General features: G+C 43.0%; 1 protein-coding gene across 3 annotated transcripts in view; it reads right to left on the bottom strand.

Annotated features, from left to right (window-relative positions):
• LOC108269116 (dipeptidyl aminopeptidase-like protein 6) overlaps positions 1–20,000 on the bottom strand; it is a 182,689-nt gene that overhangs the window by 35,324 nt on the left and 127,365 nt on the right. For all 3 annotated transcript variants that reach the window (XM_053684411.1, XM_053684408.1, XM_053684410.1), the window contains exons 2-4: positions 17,537–17,651; positions 12,469–12,567; positions 1–7 (exon numbers count right to left, since the gene is read on the bottom strand). The exon at positions 1–7 is cut by the window's left edge and continues 88 nt beyond it. In XM_053684411.1, coding sequence (XP_053540386.1) covers positions 1–7; positions 12,469–12,567; positions 17,537–17,651 — 221 coding nt within the window. The remainder of the gene's footprint in view (positions 8–12,468; positions 12,568–17,536; positions 17,652–20,000) is intronic.

Genomic DNA, 20,000 nt, shown 5'->3' with positions numbered 1-20,000 from the left:
TCCTTACCTGCAGAGGGAAAGACCCGGACACGACCGTGAAACATTACGAACTGGAACTACACAAGAAGTAAACTGAGAGCTATGACCTTAAACTACTGTTCATACACACAGATTTTACTGAAGCTTTTCTTTTCTTTTCTTTTTTTTCAGACTAGGATATATTTGCGCCCCCTACTGGTGTTCAGCCAGTTATATACTCTGACACTTCTACTTTAAGAAAACATAAATATATTTCACCAAGACCATGTGGAAATGTTTTTATGCAGTCTACTTTCCAATTTTGCCTTATAATCTGCAAAGACCATCATGTGTAACTCAGTTTATCAAACACAGACGCAAAACAGTCTCCTGAAAAACATCTCGCTAACTGTGATTTTCTTGGACACACTGTCTAATAATAATAATAATAATAATAATAATAATAATAATAATAATAATAATAAGTCTGATCAGTTCAGTTTGTAATCGGATGGCGATTGTCTCTTGACAGTCCGCGGTCCTCCTGCGCAGCCACATCATCATCAAAACTTTGCAGGACACTTACACTACGACCAAATTAAGTGAACAAATCAGTAATGATCTCCGCACCGATGTAGCGTGAACAGACATCAGTGGAGTGAAGAGACGATGACGAGGCTCACGTTTAAATGGCAGGAGGAGACAGGTTGTGGATAATCAGAATAAGGACTCATTCTCCACTGTAAAATTATAGTTCTTTAACACTTTTACATTTATTTTGTTTTCAATCAGCGCCTTGTCTTTCAGTAGAACTGGAATGAAATCTTTTGGCTTGAGAAAGTCAGACCTATGTAATATATAGAAAAAACTCTTCAGTATTTGAGCATGTGAAGGGGGGTGTGTGTGTGTGTGTGTGTGTGTGTGTACTGAGGGTTAAGGAGGATGAAATCTCAGTTAAGAGCTTTATTGCAGCGCATAACATCCATAACATAGAATCGGAACCAGAATCGACAACCCAATGGACCGGCTTGGTAACAGACAGAGACTATAGCAACTGAGCGTATTACTTCTTGAAGAATTAGTGAATGAGTAACCTCTTTAATGTGTGGTCTGATTGTGAGTGTAATTGGGAACAGATGTGTCTGATTAGTCCTCAGGAGAAGGTGACGTGTCTGTGTGTAGATTGGGAATTTGGGAGTTGTCGGCCATGTTTGTAGTTTGTGGTGCATTCTGGGAAACGGAGTCGCTAGTTTGCCGTGCCATGACGAAGGGTTTTGCTTGGGTTTTCCTAGACTGTTTTGCAGAGCCTGAGCCTGAACACTCGTATCAAATACATGACTGCTACCCAGTTTCTCAAAAGCACTGCTGATTGTGCTGGGTATATTCCAAAATGGCAGCTACGTGTTGTAGTTGGAAGGACCTTGCAAGCTTGACTTGGCTGCTAATGCGCTAGGGCTGGCTTCGATTTGTCAGGACTTGAGAAGAGTTTATATACATGTAAACGGGTATCAACAGAACAAGTGAAACAAACCAGACATAAGTGAGAATAATGATAAAAGGGTGTGGGCCAAAAGGGGTGGGGTTTCTCACTTCAGGTGTTTCTCGATGTAATCACAGCTGTGCTCAGGTAAACTGACTCAAAGCAAATGGGCAGAGCTCAGCACAGCGCTCAGTAGTGTTGTACATAAAAAGAGAATGAAGGAATAAGTTAATAGGAAGGAATAAGAGGAGGCTATTCCCAGGTTTAGAGGACAACACCACAGTCACCAGCTGCTAGTGTTCCAGCAGACATGTGCACAGGACAGAACGAGAAGGGGTGTATGAACCTTGCAGGTGTTTATTATTATTATTATTATGTGTCATGTCACTATCCAACCGACTCAGAATGCATATATACAAGCGTGAGGTGATATTCAGGTGGTACGCGCTTCCCCTGGAGGTTAGGAAGTGAAATACAATGACTCTCTACAACAATAAAAATAACAGGAAGTGTTTTTGTTGCTTCCAACAAATACAGTATCAAGCAAATCATAGGTTTATATTAATGCGCTCATCCTAATATGTTATCGTTTCTATAGTAACAGCTCGTTCGCAGGTACGTGCATGGTGGACACCCCGCGTAAACGGATTTTAAAACGTGTGTAAATGTTTTCTGCAAGAAGACGTTTATAGAAGGAGTTGGGAGGCACGGTGGTTTAGTGGTTAGCATGTTTGCCTCACACCTCCAGGGTTGAGGGTTTGAGTCCTGCTGTGGCTCTGTGTGTGCAGAGTTTGAATGTTCTCCCTGTGGTTCGGGGGTTTCCTCTGGGTGCTCTGGTTTCCTCCCCCAGTCCAAAGACATGCACTGTAGGCATGTGTATGTGATTGTACCACGCCTTGTGCCCAATGCCCCCTGGGATATGCTCCAGGTTCAACCTGACCCTGTAAGCATAAGCAGTACAGAAAATGGATAGATGGAAGGAGTGTCCAGCGTCAGTGCTTTGTAACAGTCAGAGGTAAAGCTGTAACTTTAATCTTCAGGACAGAGGAGTTTCGCTCTGTGATTCTCAATAACATGACAAGCTGCAAATTTTGCTGTATTAACATCAAGAGAGAAAAAAGACAGACTGGTTGTAACGAACCACATTCAGGAGTTGTGTCAGGACCCACGTGCAAAGGTTTTATTGAAAACAGACCAAACCGCATAAGGTCATACACAGTAATCATCCAAAATGTCCAAACCAGGCAGGGATCATTCAAAAGTCAAAGTCCAGTAGTCAAAACTGAATATCAAAATGTCAAAACCATAGTTAAGGCAGAATAACACTGCTCAGGACTTTGCTTAGACATAATGCGAACTATCCTTGACCAGAAAGTGCTAATGAAACAGGAACAGGAAGTGGGTCGCTGCTATAATTTAAGTGAGAACAGGAACTAACTTGTTTCGTGGATGTTCCACAACATTAATTATGATAAAATATGAAAAAGTTTGATGAGTCGCTGTTTAATTATAGATATTTGTAATAATTGACAAATTGTTGTGGTTTAAGAGAGATAAAACATTTGGGGACATGTTGTTATAGAAATGTAATCAACATCGGGGTGATCACAGTAACTCCTGTGGTTTATTACTTATTTAAAGATCATTGTTAAACATCTTCACCAGTCCATTTTTCCCTGAAATGAACTGATTTTTCACTTCCTCATGAACATGGTCCCCTGTAGCTTCACTGCTCTTCTTCTTCCTGTGTTCCTTCTCTCAGCATCGATTTATTACTCCAGGCACACAGATGTGTTCTGCTCACCGAGCTCTTCTCCGTCCTCATCGCTCAGCCACGTTAGTGCCTCAGGCCTTGTCCTGAACCTAATCTCCCCTGCTCTATTGATGTACACTATCTCCAGCAGAGTGCACTTGCTGTCACCTGCTATCTTTGTAATTCGTTTCCGTGTGCGGGACTGCAGACTTTGATCTGCTCCCAACTTCCGCAGCACTGTTTGTTCTGTTATCTACAGCGTTTTCCAAACTCCAGCGCTGGCTCTGCTGAGGTTAACAAACTCTTCACAGCACTTCCTGCTACTGCTTCCATTTCCCACTGTCTGGATTTCTGACTTTCTAGCAGGCTTGCTATCTGTGGACAGTGAATAAAGCATCTCCTCCACGTCCTTCTTCTCCCACACAGGTACACACTGAACAGGGTTAAAACATCACACATCTATTTGGTTAATGACTATAGAGGGTGAGATATGCAGGAATTTTAAAACGTGGCACTGGAATAAAGAAAGCAGATGGTTGAGGCCACACTGAGTGCTAACCGTTTAAATCCTGGTGTGACATAGCTGTTTGGTTTACACCCCACGCTGAAGGATCTGATCATTCTGTTCCACTAATGAGATGATTATAGAGCCATTTAATCACAATTACCAAGCAGCAGTGGACTGCAGAATGAGAACGAGTGTCCGTTACGAAAATACGGAGCAGAGGACAAAGGACATACGTGACAAATTCTTAAAGAGAGTAGACAGATGCATTTTTAATTTTAATTAACACATAATTAAGAGTGATGTGAAAATTAAGTAGACCGGATATTCCACACATTTATTCAGAGACGTTTCCCTACATGAAGTCAGAGGTTTATTCGTGAGATGAATAAAACTACAACACTGGATCATAAGCAACCAAACAGGAATATTTCGCCAACAATAGCGAACGCTTAAATGTTAAGAAAAGTCAGCCGACAGACGTAATGGTAATCGCTGATTCTTCTGAAACTGAATCGGATCGTAAGGTCCTTAGAGATTTCCACCTGTAGGTCTTTTGTAGGTCATTTACATTTCTGGCATTTGGCAGATGCTTTTATCCAGAGCACCTCACGTTCATGTCATCTTTTATACAACTGAGCAGTTGAGGGTTAAGGGCCTTGCTCAAGGGCCCAGCAGTGGCAGCTTGGCAGTGCTGGGATTTGGAGCTCATGACCTTCTGATCAGTAGTCAAAGGTCTTAACCACTGAGCTACCAGTGAGCTGAGCTGCTAAATGAACCATGTATTACGTACATTAGTCACACTCTTTATTGGCATATACATACACACAAAGGGTTCTTACTCACCGAAAGATAACACAACATGCATCCACTATGCAATGTAGAACGTGTCATGTGCAAGGATTGCGTCCAATAGTGCAGAACAGTAACAACAGATCTCGTGTTTTAAATATTTTAAGTGTTCCTAATGAGTTTATTGATCCACCAGCTGGCTTGGGCGTAGAAACTATCCTTAGAAATGATGATTATCATGTACTAGATATTAGCTTCTAACATTCTAATGCAGCATCGAGCTGATGTATACAGCACAGGCATAATCAACAAGTACAGAGAAGATATACGTAAGAAAATGGGACCGAGTACTGAACCCTGGTAGACACACTGTAGTTGATGTAGATGTTTTGTGCAATGACTAATAATGTTCTAGCGCTGTATGAAAAATACCACGCCTGTAAATGACTTCTCTAAAGTCAAGAGAACCACGCTATATCTTTATAAATACCACAGAAAACACATATACCATAATATACGGCTGGCATGCCTGACAGTTCACACACAATAACCATAAATTCAATTCCAGCTCTATTATTGCACAATTGTTAATAGGCTGGTTATGCCGGCCGCAAGTCAAGCACTCGGTGAATCTTTCAGCTAAACGATTCTGACAGGCCAATGCAGATGAATCAATAATAGGCTGTGGATATCCCTGGCTCTAATCTGTCAGGTCAGGGTCCAAAGCACAAAACACACCACATCAAGGAATTCACTGTGGACTTCAGCGCAAAGCTCACCCACACAGCATGCTAACCACATGATCACCATGCCACTCTGAGCGGCTTTCAGGCCCTCGACGCGGTACACAGGTAAATAAAGAGGGTGGCTAAACAGACAAAACAACAGCTCTTCAGTGCAAAAGTGATGTTTGCATCATTAAAATCTGAACAGTGTGGGCACTAACCAGTGATGGTCCATGCTCTCTGACACACTGTTTACCTTTTCAGCAAAGCGACATTTGAGAAGAAAATGAATGAGACAAGGCAAGACAATTTCCAGATAGATTTCTGCACCAGGCTCAGTTGGTGATGAACTGCACTCTAACATGTTCAAACAAATGTGACTGAGTCATGAGCTAATGGTGCCATATGACAGCCATGAAAGATGCTCAAGGCTTCACGCTTTTCAGGTTAATTCAATGGAACCCCTGAGGATACATCGTGGTTATTTTTTAATAACCGTGAATTTAAAATGTTGTTAAATATTGTTTCTAATAACCATGATTGAACATATCGAGTCCACAAGTTAATAGGCTAATTTAAGGATAGGATCTATATCGAAATACTTCATTCATGGAAACATTTTAAAGTGAGCAAAAACAAAGACATGCTGGAGTCCTCTAGAGCAAATTCTCAAAGTAAATATACTATTTTGCTTGTTACTGCTAAATAAAAATGACTCTGGAGACCACATGTTAAGTATGGAGAGGTATTAGTGTCTCACCCGGGTCAGGGCACCGAGTTTTTAGAAATATGTTTTCTTGACGTGTCTGGTAGTAAAGTTTGTGTGAGAGTATGTCTGTAGTAATTCTGATCGATACACAGGGGAAAGATTATTTCTGTATAAAACACAGAGATAGGCACGTCTTCATGATGTACACATGCTCATCACGCTAAAAATTCATTGCATAATAAACACACCTCATTTTAATACACACCGATTGTTTTGTCCTTTATTATAAGTGCTTGTTGTACGGGGTGTGGCTGTGCATTAGTAGATCACATGACCATAATGTGTCTAGTCTGTACCTGTGCAAGGAACTGAATTACTTACCTAAAAACCCCTGGAAACTTCACTTCTCTGACATTCTTTTAAACATCGTCTAGATATTCTTGTCCTGGATTTTATCGGTTAACTTCGCTTCATTTTGGTATTAGGAAGAGATAATAGCACTTCTAGTGTCACAAATCCAGGGAGTCGGATGTCTTTAATGGTTAAACAACTAATAAACAAAGACAGGAAAAGAGCGATGTCTCCAGTCGAGCGAACGCGTAGCAACGTCCTCAGCGGGGCAGGGTGGAGGGTGATGTCCTCACCGGGGCAGGGTGGGGGGTGATGTCCTCACCGGGGCAGGGTGGAGGGTGATGTCCTTACTGGGGCAGGGTGGAGGGTGATGTCCTCACCGGGGCAGGGTGGAGGGTATTGTCCTCACCGGGGCAGGGTGGGGGGTGATGTCCTCACCGGGGCAGGGTGGGGGGTGATGTCCTCACCGGGGCAGGGTGGAGGGTGATGTCCTCACTGGGGCAGGGTGGGCGGTGATGTCCTCACCGGGGCAGGGTGGAGGGTATTGTCCTCACCGGGGCAGGGTGGGGGGTGATGTCCTCACCGGGGCAGGGTGGGGGGTGATGTCTTCAGCGGGGCAGGGTGGGGGGTGATGTCCTCACCGGGGCAGGGTGGAGGGTATTGTCCTCACCGGGGCAGGGTGGGGGGTGATGTCCTCACCGGGGCAGGGTGGGGGGTGATGTCTTCAGCGGGGCAGGGTGGAGGGTGTTGTCCTCACCGGGGCAGGGTGGGGGGTGTTGTCCTCACCGGGGCAGGGTGGGGGGTGTTGTCCTCACCGGGGCAGGGTGGGGGGTGATGTCTTCAGCGGGGCAGGGTGGAGGGTGTTGTCCTCACCGGGGCAGGGTGGGGGGTGTTGTCCTCACCGGGGCAGGGTGGGGGGTGATGTCTTCAGCGGGGCAGGGTGGAGGGTGTTGTCCTCACCGGGGCAGGGTGGGGGGTGTTGTCTTCACCGGGGCAGGGTGGAGAGTGATGTCGTTAGCTGGGCAGAGAGGCAGAGCAGCTTTCTCTGTTGTGCAACAATGCGATCCCTAATCTGGGCTTGTGCCGCTTCCCCTGACCATTGTTTTCAGGGACAGCATTGCTGTGATGTTAATGCAATTGCTAGCCAGTTTTTCAAGCTCTTCCTGGTGCTGCTTGAGGAGAAGGACCTGTGTTGCCAACTCCTGCCTCAGCATCCACAATTCTGCTTCATACATATTCAGGCCGAGCATTCTGTCACAAATGCAGGGAGTTGGATGCATGTGCAGAGTGTCTTTAATGGTAAATCAACTAATAAACAATTAAAGACAATGGACTAGACTAAGGCAAGACGAAGCAAGGCAAGGGAAATGAAAAAGGAACACAAAAGTTGCTCACGGTGCAATCACACAAACACAGTGGGGCAGACAGAAAAGGAAGAAATTCACAGTGTGAGCGTGACACATTCGCAGTGCCTTTACACGGAAGAAGGGGCACAAAAAGTATTTTCATACCAACCTGTCAGCCTGGATATATCTTACCTGCCATTATTTCTACAAGTCACTGAATAGAAATGAAAATACTCTGTAATCTTTCCAGACGCAAACACATGCAGTCCATAAAAAAATACCTACATGTTAGATGGGACACAAATCCCAGAGGTACTCCCATACTAATGACATTACCCTTATCCTGATGTAAAACTAGTCCAATCCAATACGGCTAAAGATGAATTAGGAGCTTGACTGAACTTTAGATTCTCAAGTTTTATTTGCACACATGGAGGATCTTCAGATTTGAAGATCTTCAGAGGATCTTCACCAGTCTAAGACAGTCTATTTTGTCTAGATTGGAGAGACCTCTTAAGACAAGAGAAGGAGAGGAGGAAAGAAGACAAGAGTGAGATAGATAGGCTGAGGAAAGAGGCCTGCGACAGGCTGCGACCCATCATACTAAGACACAAGGCATAAGAAATACAACACATACAGAGACAGACCTAATAAACCTAATGCTTTCAAGAGTTCAGGAGAAAATCAACTGGTATTATTACTGAGTGGACAGAAGGTATGTGCGGTAACCATGAATGAACATTTACATTTTGGGCAGATGCCCTTAACCAGAGCAACTTATAGAAGTGCCAATCAATAAACACATCCTCAAACTGGTTCATTAGGTCAGCGACTCAGTACAATCGGTTTAAAAACCATGCTGGGATGGTGAGTATGGTACTACAAATACACAAGACAATGACTTAAAAAAAATAACAAAGTGCTACTTTAAGTACTTGGTGAAGATTTAGCTCTTCACGAATTATTTAAAGTCATCTAGTGACTCAGATGTTCAGACAGCCAGGGGAAGTTCATTCCATCATCTACAGTAAGTGCCAGGACAGAGAAGAGCCTTGATGCCTGTCTTCCTTGTACTCTAAGAGATGGTGGGTCAGGTTGAGCAGTGCTAGAGGATCAGATAGTGTAGGATTAGGGGTGTGATTCAAGTGTTTTAAGGTAGGTAGGCTCTGGTCCACTTTTTGGCTTAGTAAGCAAGCTTGAGGTTTTTTTTTTTAATAGATGCAGGCAGCTGCAGGAAGTCAGTGGAGGGAAACGCAGGGGCAGATCTGCAAGAGCAAGTTTCAGTAGTCCACATTTGAAATGACAAGGGACTGTACACGTACTGTACTTGAGAGTTGGCTCTTCATAATGTTGTAAAGGAGAAATTGACACGAGTGAGTCGGTTTAGCGATGTGAGGCGAGAAGGGCAGTTGATTGTCCATGGTTATCTCAAGGTTCTGTGCAGTCACAGATGGTGAGATTTATGACCTGTCCAGGAAGATCACAAGATTTTGAGATGGGGACGAATCACCAGGGATGTACAGCAGATCAGTTTTGCTGGGCTTAATTTTCAGCTGATTAGCTGCCATCCATGTTGAGATGTTAGTGAGACATGCTGAGATCTTTGTAGAAGCATGAGTGTCTGAGGGAGGAAAGGAGAAGATGAGCTGATTGTTATCAACACAGCAATGGTATGAAAACCTATGTGCTGATATGACCTCACTGAGAGAGTGGGAATACAGGGAGAATAGAAGAGGACCCAGCACTGAGGCCTGTGGGACACCAGTGGAGAATCTGCAGGAATCATATGTGAAACCTCTCCATGTCACCTGATATAAGTGTCCCTCCGGGTAGGATGTAAACCATTTTCATGCTGTGTCGTGATTTCCCAGACTCACAGGGTCTTGTAGTTGACTGTATCAAAGGCAGCTGAAAGGCCAAGGAGGATATGACCCAGCTTATCTGTTCGTATGGAGATTCTCAGTGATGGCTACTAGAGCAGTTTCTTTGGAGTAGACTGTTTTGAAGCAGGATTGGTTGGGATCTTGGAGGCTGCTCTGGGTGTTTACTGTAGGCAGTTTACTGTAGACAGAGTGTTCAATGATTTTTATAAGAAAAAAGAGAATTGATAATTGAAGTGGTCAGCAGCTGCTGATGCCTGAAGTATACAGAGAGAGTTTCTTCAGGATAGGAATGAACATAAAACTTTAACAAAAATTCTACGTGTTCTACAACATATTAAATCATGGGCTCTGGTTACACAATCCCAGCTAGGACTTTGATATCTTGTAGCCACGACATAATAATGCATGGCCAGACATTATGCACGTAATAAAATTCAGTGGGACATTCGGTTATAGGGAAAGACAGTGTGGTGTGTTGAAGCAGGGTTGCTGTTACCACCCTGAAGTTCATTATTTATTCTTATACCACAGAAATTCACCAGTGATTCAATATTTTAAATACATGCTTGCGACATGCTCTGTCTCAAGGGATTACAATCAGAGGGTTTTTTTTTTTTAAAATTTTTTTTTTTTTTTTTACATAATATATGCACAAATGGACATCTTTGATTTTTAAAATATGGCATTAAATCTAGAATGAAAACCAGATCTTGTTCACCTGAGCAACTCTTCATCAATCTGGGTTACTGAGGCAAAAAGTTAAAGGTAAATAAATAAAATGAAACATATACCTTGTATTTCACTTTTCACTCTTGACAGTATGAAAGTACAGTAAAATATTATATTCATGCCCATATATAAGTTGAGCTAAAACACAGGCGACTGCACAGTCAATTGGTGGCTAGTCTGTTAGTCCGCTGTGTTTTAATAATAATAATAATAATAATAATAATAATAATAATAATAATAATCTTTCTTTTATATAGTGCTTTTAAAGCAGCTTCTCAAGGCACTTTATACAAATAAAAAATACAAAGAAAATAAAAAAATACACAGCTACAGTTTACAAGTGTGGCATTTGGCAGACGCCCTTCTCCAGAGCGACTTACAATTATCTCATTTTATTTTTTATACAACTGAGCAATTGAGGGTTAAGGACCCAGCAGTGGCAGCTTGGTGTTGCTGGTATTTGAACTCACGACGTTCCAGTCAGAAGTCCAGCATCCTAACCGCTGAGCTACCACTTCCCCAAAGTAAAAACACAAAGCATACAAAAAACAAAAAACAAAACAAACAAACAACAACACAGACTTGAATACAAAAAGGGTAAAACCATCAAGAAAAAGCTAACCTAAAAAATTGCTTTTAGGTTAGATTAAAAAATGCTCAAATTCTGTGCATCTCTAATATGATCAGGGAGTGCATTACCAGAGTCTAGGAGCACAGGATGAGAAAGCCCTGTCCTCTACAGATCACAACCGTGTCTGTGGGACCGCCAGAAGACCAGCTCAAGAGGAGCGCAGATGACGCTTTGGAGTTTACAGAGTTAAAAGCAAACAGATACTGAGGGGCCAGAGCAGAAGGATATTAAAATCAACATGAAACCTGACTGGGAGCCAGTGCAAGGACTTCAGTACTAGAGTGATGTGTTTATTTCTCCGGACACCAGTCAGGAACCTAGCAGCAGAATTTCACACACATTTACAGCATCTAGCAGACGCCCTTATCCAGAGCGACTTACATTTCTCCAATTTATACAACTGAGCATCTAGTGGCCTCGCTCAAGGGCCCAGCAGGGGCAGCTTGGCAGATTTTTGCTGTTTTTGTGTGTCTTTAAACCGTGGAAGTCATTTTAACCCATAACATAATGGAACTTTTTTCCCAACAAAATAGGAGGGTTAATATTGCAGATTGTCCACAAAACCACGTATAGGTCATTTTCTCACTTAAATTATCGTAGCTAAAAACAATCATTCCCTCACCAGCCTCTCTTTTCTCTCTCTCTCTCTCTCTCTCTCTCTCTCTCTCTCTCTCCTTTCTCTCTCTCTCTCTCTTTTCTGTCTCTCTTTTAAAAAATAACATGTTACTGAGAAACTGTGAAGCTTAGACTCTTCTGTCCTGAAGACTTGAACTGCTGACACTGGAGACTCCTTCCATACATGTTAAATAAACATCTCCTCACAGAAAACTTCACTGTATTTGTGATTATACATGTGTTATTTGTTAATTAACAGCACATTTTAATGAAAAATAGTCCAAAACCATATGTAGGCTGTGCAGTATACTACATTTTGTTGCATTTATAGGAGGTCAGTTTGTTTGTGTTCTTGTCTTCTCTATTGTGTGTGTGTGTGTGTGTCGGGGGGGGGGGGGGGGGGGGGGGGGGGGGGGTTAAATACTTGAAATACAAAATATTTGATTGTAATTTCCATGTTTGAGCTCTTTGATGAAGTGTACATTCAGAATGAATTACATTTGTAGACGCAGACGTAAAACTGTACTCCTGCTCTGTCCTGTGCATTTCTTTCAGCTCCATTTGAACTGCCGTACCTCACGTGCTCATTCTTTACTTATGACAAAATGTGTAAACTACGAGAACATTTCAGGACCTGTTTGAAAGAACTGCTCAGGCTGAGACACACACGTCCACACTCTCTCAACATCCAGAACAAGCAGCTTATTGGAAGAGACAGAGCTCGAGTTAAACAGCACTGCTGATTGATCTTGTGGCTGTTAAACCCCTTTCCGTCGGGTTTGGATCGATGCTACAATGAAAAGCATGTGCTGATGCTAACAGCTCAGCTCTAGCTGAATATCACTTTCAGAGAAGGACATGGGTATAACATATGATACATATCTACTGTATAAATGAAAACTGCTACAGGATCTGACATCTGACATGCTACAGGATGTTTCCACTAGGTTTGAGTCTCAGATGATAGGTTTAAAGGAAAACTGCTGCTCACCACTGATCCATTTAGCATTGGGATCATGAACTCTGAAGTTCTTGCCAAAGACGTCCTCCACCGTCAGTTTCCCCTTCAAAGCAAGGCTGTCATCTTCACCTGACACCGGAGACAGGAAAAAAACCATGACAGACATTCCAAAAGCCACTCCAAGCACAGAAAAAAACCCAAAAATGGTGCATTTTCCCACAATACACTGCACAAAGGATGAATCAGAACATTCAGGATGAGGATCAAGACCTCTCCATGAGCTGGAATGTAGACGCAGTCTGTTTGGCTGACGTGGAAACAATAAACACAGTGTGTGTGGATATTATAAGAAAAAAAAAAACAAAAAACGCAGCTTATCATGTTACCGAGAAACCGCAAAGTAGCGTAAACTCCTCTGAAGATACCTCCAGCTGACACTGGAGACTCCTTCCTTTAACGTTAAATAAATATCTCCTTACAGAAATTGTCGCCATGTCAATGATTACACACATCGGTCTGTGTATGGAACAATAACGTATTAGAATGAGAGCATTAATATAAACGTGTGATTGGAAAATGAGTCAGCACTTTCTGACCAATCAGAACGCAGGATTCGACGGCGCCGAGGGATACCCTGGAGGTAATGAACTCGAGCGAGGTTGTGTGAACGAGTGTTACAAATCCATAAATATAAATGTACATATATGGATTTTCTTCGCTTTTTATTTCGAATGCCGGATGCACAAATCTGTCACGGTGCCGAAAACTGTAGTTTAGGGTGAGTTAGATCGAGAGCTAAAAAAAAGTGCTCAAAATAATAATAATAAAAAAGAGGTTCATTATTTCATTTCCATTAAGTTTCTCTTAACCAACATGGTTTACTGCATGAAGTCACATGAACAAAGCAGGAAGTTCAGCATTAATAGTGCGAGTAATGTGATTAGAAGTGTGAGGAATGTGCACCGTAACAGATGTATTAATTGACATTTGTGTAAATGTTAATGAAATGCACTGGCTTTCACTGTTCAAGCCATTCCGTTACTGAAAACGAGCATAAATTAGCAAACATTATATCACAGCGTGTTAATTACTGTAAATCACTGAACTGAATTAGCATTTTAATTAGCACCCAGGAGCCATGGACTTTGGTTATTTCAGGTATTTATTTGATTTGTTAATAATCATTTTTAAAAAAAAATCATTTGACAAAGTTTTAGTTCGGTTGTTAATGGAACTGATGGTGTGTTAGTTGACTGTAGTGTTAGTTAAGTAAGTGAACACTAATATGAAGTGCTACTGATGTCACACAGTACAACAGAAAAAGATGCAAATTAGAGAAGATAACCCCCGCCCCCCGGGGGAGAAACGCATGGCTCGAGGAGGCTGTAGCAGGAATTACAGGAAAATTACCACAGCAAATGACACACAGACGTCTCCACACACTAGACATGGGACAATGACAGTCAGAGGTGTTATTATTATTATTATTATTATTATTATTATTATTATTATGACGATGATGTGTATAAAAAGACAGCAGTAATTAACATTAACCCATTCTCAACCACCTCAGATGTCAAATAAACGTCTCCCTTCATTTGTTTAATCACATTTTCTTGCCTACCGACTTGAAACAGCATCGACCAATCAGGATGGTTTATTCTTCTGGTTCTGTTTGATAATTAGCTAGTTACATTCTGAGCTCAGGGATACGGAGGTGATGAAATACTGCCATCCATTACCATGAGTCCAAGAAAGCAGAATCAGATGTGCTCTCTGGGTAGGAGGGGCATACCGTCTCTGTCCTGTCAATCATAGGGACACTAGCCAATCGTAGGAATGCTTGAGATCATGTATGTGGAAGAGGGCAGATAGCGCTCCTCTGAGTGTGTTACTCTGCCCTGTGATGCAGCACGAGGTGCTGTTCGAAACCATGAGATTGCCTGGCTTTACGTGTCTTGGAGGAAGCTCGTGTTAACCCTCGCTCTCCCTGGTTGGTAGGAATTGTTATCTTGGGAATTAGCCAAGACCAAATTATGGAGAAAATTGGCTGGGGGTATATTTTATTAACAGTTATTAATGTTAATTGATATGGCAGGATGACACCAGGACCACCGCTTTTGCTGTCTGACATTTAACTGCATTAATCCATTTAACTGTACAGATAACACGGTGCTTTTCCCGTTCCTCCTCTTTAATCCTGTGGATACTAGACCGACACAAATAATGTAGTGATTATATCCGGTATCCATCTTCTTCTTTAAAAGTTATTACCTGTTTGAAACGAGAAACATTTGCGATCACATATGCTTTTGCTTATGAACATGTTTGTGAGTGGTGTTTTGTGCGTTTATGCGTAATGAGGCCATTCGGATTCACGCTGCAGCACACAGCTGAAGATGAAGGACGTGCGCCGTGGTGCAAAATAAATCATATGCATTGAAATGGAAGGTGTGTTTTCACAGCTAAACAGTGCAGATGAACTCTGCCTGAGAAATAGAGAAAGATCCATCAGCGTGCACACATCATCATTCTGATCATACACACACACACAACGCTGTGTCAGTGTCAACAAAACACTCGCACACTCATCCATCTCTCTCTCGCTGTCTCTGTTTCTCTCTCACTCCTCTGCTCTTACCATCACTTAGATTTCAGATGATTAAAATACTGTGTGCATGTGCGTGTGTGTGTGTGTGTGTGTGTGTGCATATGTGTGCGTTTGTGTGTGTGTGCGTGATTGTCAGCGCTGATTTATTCTGAAATCATTCACCACATCAGATCTGATCACAAACGTCTCACTTGACTGAACAACAGCATTCACATGCGGTGCAGAAAGAGAAGCGGGGGTCGTGATTAGTGTCGTCTCGGCTGTAAGAAGAGCCTCACTGTTTATTCACTGCCTCGGAAATAACACCATCTTCATCATCATCATCATCATATATTTTATTTTATAGGATACCTCATGTTCATGGCTATAACATCACTCCTGAGCGACTGCAGTACGGAATCGATCTCTTTTAGCAGCGTGCTGTTATAGTAAAATAATCAGTGATGGGGTGGCGTGATTAAACCGAGTTAACATCAATACACATTATTATTGCGCTATAACTGCACGCCCTGGAGAGTTTTACTCTAGTTGTACCACAAGGAAACGCATTTATATACTTCGGAATTGTGATATTAATCACTCTTCAACACACGAAGAATAAAGAATAAAAGCAAAACAATTCATGTTAACGTGCACGGAAGGAGTCTCCAGTGTCAGCGCTTTGAGGTAAAACTGTAACTCGAAGTTTTCCGACATCATCAGGACGGACGAGTTCACGCTTCTTTGCGGTGTTTTTTTTTTGTCGTATTAACATCAAGAGAGAGAATAAAGAGAGAAGCGGGTGAGGGAACGGCTGTTTAACGCTGCTATAACGTAAGTAACAAAAAGAATATGATGTCGTTCATTAATAAATACATTTGAAAAATGTAGTTTTTGGCAAATTGCTGTGTTATCAAAGGAGTAAACACTTGGGGATGTGCTGTTATGGGAAAATAATCAACTTCACAGTGCTAACAGGAACCCTCTGCTTCATTTGATTAGAACAGCACACACACAGCGGTTCATTGCTTCCATAATTATACTGCCGGTGGAGAGACTCGGAGCTGCGGTCTGACGGGAAGCACACGAACGTCAATGACATTTCCACATCGGCAAAAACAAAAGCACATCCATCAGCAAGCTCGGACATTTCTGCCCCGAAACATCCGCAGTAAAAACCACAGAAAAGGGACGCGAGACAGCGAGGAGAGCAGTGAGGTGGCCTCTGTGTGATCCCGTCGAAAAAAAATGAGAACGCTTCTTGAAACAAAGGGACACAAGTCCAAAAATAACTGCAGGGTGGTGATTTGTTAGACCTCGCAGCACCATGCTGTGGAGTGGTCCTGTATTTCTGAACAAAGAGTGGGCGAGATAAAGAGAGCGTGAGGAGAGGAAACACTCTGTAGCCTCACTGATCAGATCAGAGCGTGTCAGAGACAGCTTAATGCCCGCTGGGTGAAGAACACAGCTCCATCTGAGCTGAGCCTGAGCTCCATCTCCATGTCACAGAGTCTTTTATTCCTCTGATGCTACAGCTATTTATGCGCAATTCCAATTTTTATCTGTTTATCGTTACATTTAAAGTTTTGGAACGTCACTGAAACGAGGTAGTTCCTTTCTCTCTTACGTTACAGCAGCTGTAAACAGTCCTTCTGCTACTCTCTTTATTCTCTTGCTTGAAGTTAATGAGACCGGAAAAATGCAGCTTGTCGTGATAAACTCTCTGTCCTGAAGATTTCCGCTGACTGTTACAAAGCACTGACACTGGAGACTCCTTCCGTCAATGTTACATAGACATCCAGTTACGCGGAGAGTCCATGGTACACGTCCCTGTGAAGGAGCTGTTATTACAGAAACAATAACGCGTTAATGTAAAACTGTGATGTGTAGATGCGCTACTGTCAGAGCTGCTGCTCTAGAAAACGAATCAACACCTCCTGACCAATCAGAATCCAGAATTTAACAGCGCTGTGGGATGCCATTACACTCACATTGACTGATCCTTCTTTCATGACACATGATGATGAATGTGATGACTCGACCTATAAGTCGTCTCTCTCAGTGGGACGCGGAAGGCAGGAGCGATGATGATCTTTACTGAAGGCTGGGTTTATTATTCACTCAGGAGAGAAGATGATGGAGGCGTTGTAGTGAACAGTGTCTGGAAAGGGTTTGACTGATCTGTGGTTTGTACAAGCAGGGTGTAGTGTAATGTCAGGACAGACCGGTCGTGGTAATATAACACTTATCTGATCCTGAGGGAAACATTCACTGTTACAGAAACACACAATACATGTAGAACAGTTCAGATACGCCACAGACACGCCGCAGACACGCCGCAGACACGCCGCAGACACGCCGCAGACACGCCGCAGACACGCCACAGACACGCCACAGACACGCCACAGACACGCCACAGACACGCCACATATACGCCACAGACTTGAAGTGCTTGGTGTATGGTAAGTGCGCGCGTGTGTGTGTGTGTCTGTGTGTGTGTGTGTGTACCTGGTGTCAGGAGTATAACAGAAGTGACGATCAGAGAGCAGATGAACAGGATGACCAGCAGAGCGATCAGTATTCCCTTCCAATTCCTCTGAGGTTGGTTACTGCCCACCAACTCCTACACACACACACACACAGAGAGAGAGAGAGAGAGAGAGAGAGAGAGAGAGAGAGAGAGAGAGAGAGAGAGAGAGAGAGAGAGAGAGGGGAATAGGTATGAACAGATGCATTTATCACTTCATCACTCTTATAAAAGACAGTGACAGAAAGACAGCACATATTTAAAGGAACTCATGGCTTCCTTCCTTCCTTCCTTCCTTCCTCCCACCTTCCTCCCTCCTTCCACCCTCCTTCCTTCCACCCTCCTTCCTTCCTCCCTACTTCCACTCTTCCACCCTCCTTCCTTCCTTCCCTCCTTCCTCCCTACTTCCACCCTTCCCTCCTTCCACCCTCCTTCCTTCCTTCCTTCCACCCTCCTTCCTTCCTTCCCTCCTTCCTTCCTTACTTCCACCCTCCTTCCTTCTATCCTCCTTCCTTCCTTTCTTCCACCCTACTTCCACCCTTCTTCCATCCTCCCTTCCCTCCTTTCTTCCTTCCTTACCTCCTTCCTTTCTTCCTTCCTTCCAGCCTACTTCCACCCTTCCACCCTACTTCCACCCTTCCACCCTTCCACCCTTCTTCCTTCCTTTGCTCCTTCCTTCCTCCCTCCCACCTTCCTTCCTTTCTTCCTTCCTTCCTTCCTTCCTTTGTTCCTTACTTCCACCCTCCTTCCTTCTACCCTCCTTCCTTCCTTTCTTCCATCCTACTTCCACCCTCCTTCCTTCCTTTCTTCCTTCCACACTCCTTCCTTCCTTCCATCCTTCCTTCCACCCTCCTTCCTTCCTTTCTTTCTTCCACCCTCCTTCCATCCTTCCTTCCACCCTTCCAGCCTCCTTCCTCCCTTCCTTCCACCCTCGTTCCTTCCTCCCTTCCTTGCTTCTTTCCTTCTTACTTTAAATTGTACCTCCATACAATCTCCTTCCTTCCTAACATTAATACCTTCACTCACTCTTCCCTGCACACTCCCTCCTCTACAGAGGCAGAGTAAAATAATAGGAATGTTGGGGAGAATGTCTGTTGTACTCTTCACACCCACAGTGAGAGATTTCTTTAAAATAATAATTCATGTTTTTTGTTAGAAGAGACAGTTGTATAATTCCGGGTGAAAGAGGCTCGGCATTCCGAAAAGCCTGAAGGACATGTAAGTTTGGCTTTGAATTGAATATTCATTGGAAATGACTTCATGTTTAATTCACGCTAATCTGGAGTAACAGAAATTCACAGGAAATCAAGCTGTTGGATGTGAGATGGAGAGAGAAAATGGAGACGTTTCTCTTCAGCAGAATGATAACGTCACACAGCCTGTGTTTTCATCCGTCAGTGTAGAAGAGAGAAAAAAAAGCATTTCAGTCTGTCAGGAGTGAAAACACAGATAAGTGCACATCCACACACTTTATTCAGAGGAAGAACACCACCGTCAGAAAGTGATGTTTATTAAATCAAGCGTTTGGATATTCAGTCACTGTGTCTGACGGTAAACACTCATCTATCTGCCTGCATGAACGACCAGCATTCTGGACAAACATTCCTGTCATCTATTTAAAAAAAATAATAATAAAAGGAATGTGGAGTTACTCAGTGTGAAAGCCTCTCTGACGAGGAGCATTCACGAGAGGAATAAATATATACCACATTCCTTCATCACTCCTTCCTTCCATCTTTCCTTCGTTCCTTTTCTGTCCTTCCTTTCTCCCTTCCACCATCACTCCTTCCTTCTTTGCTTACAGCTTTCTTCTTTCCTCCCTTACTTTTTCATTTCCATACTTCATTCTTCCTTACACCACTATATGCAATAACATGCTTAATTTGTACGAACACTATTACGTTTTAGACGAGTCTTAAAAGTGAAATATATGTAAATATGTGTATGGACATGCTAGAATAATCCCGAAGCTGTTTCTCCATTCATGAGGAACTTCATCATTTCTGGTCTAGATTAAATCCAGTCACCTTGACTCATTACTGCTGGAGCTCAGTAAGGCGATGGAGTGTTCTGGGTGGTGTTGTGAAGCATGACCCGTGTCCCGATTGTGAGCTGAAGCTCTCATTAAGCTTAAGCGAGCTGACTGTGAGACGGCGCCGCCGCATTAGAGGGTCTAAAAGCCGCGTTGCCGTTAGTGACCATGTTTTTGGTCCTAATTGAACGGCACTGCAGACATCATTAGCCCTGAGATACACACATCCAGGTCCTGTTTACTGAGATGCCAGTAGAAAGACTCATTACAGAGAGGACATTACTCTCACAATGTCTGTGTGTGTGTGTGTGTGTGTGTGTGTGTGTGTGTGTGTGTGTGTGTGTGTGTGTGTGTGTGTGTGTGTGTGTGTGGGTCTAATTTTCTCCCAGGTCAGTTTTAAAAATGTGAACAGT

The sequence above is a fragment of the Ictalurus punctatus genome, chromosome 1 (assembly GCF_001660625.3).
Source record: "Ictalurus punctatus breed USDA103 chromosome 1, Coco_2.0, whole genome shotgun sequence".
Lineage (NCBI taxonomy): Eukaryota > Metazoa > Chordata > Actinopteri > Siluriformes > Ictaluridae > Ictalurus > Ictalurus punctatus.
Note: the sequence above shows the minus strand (reverse complement) of the source record. Positions and strands in the feature narration are given on the sequence as shown.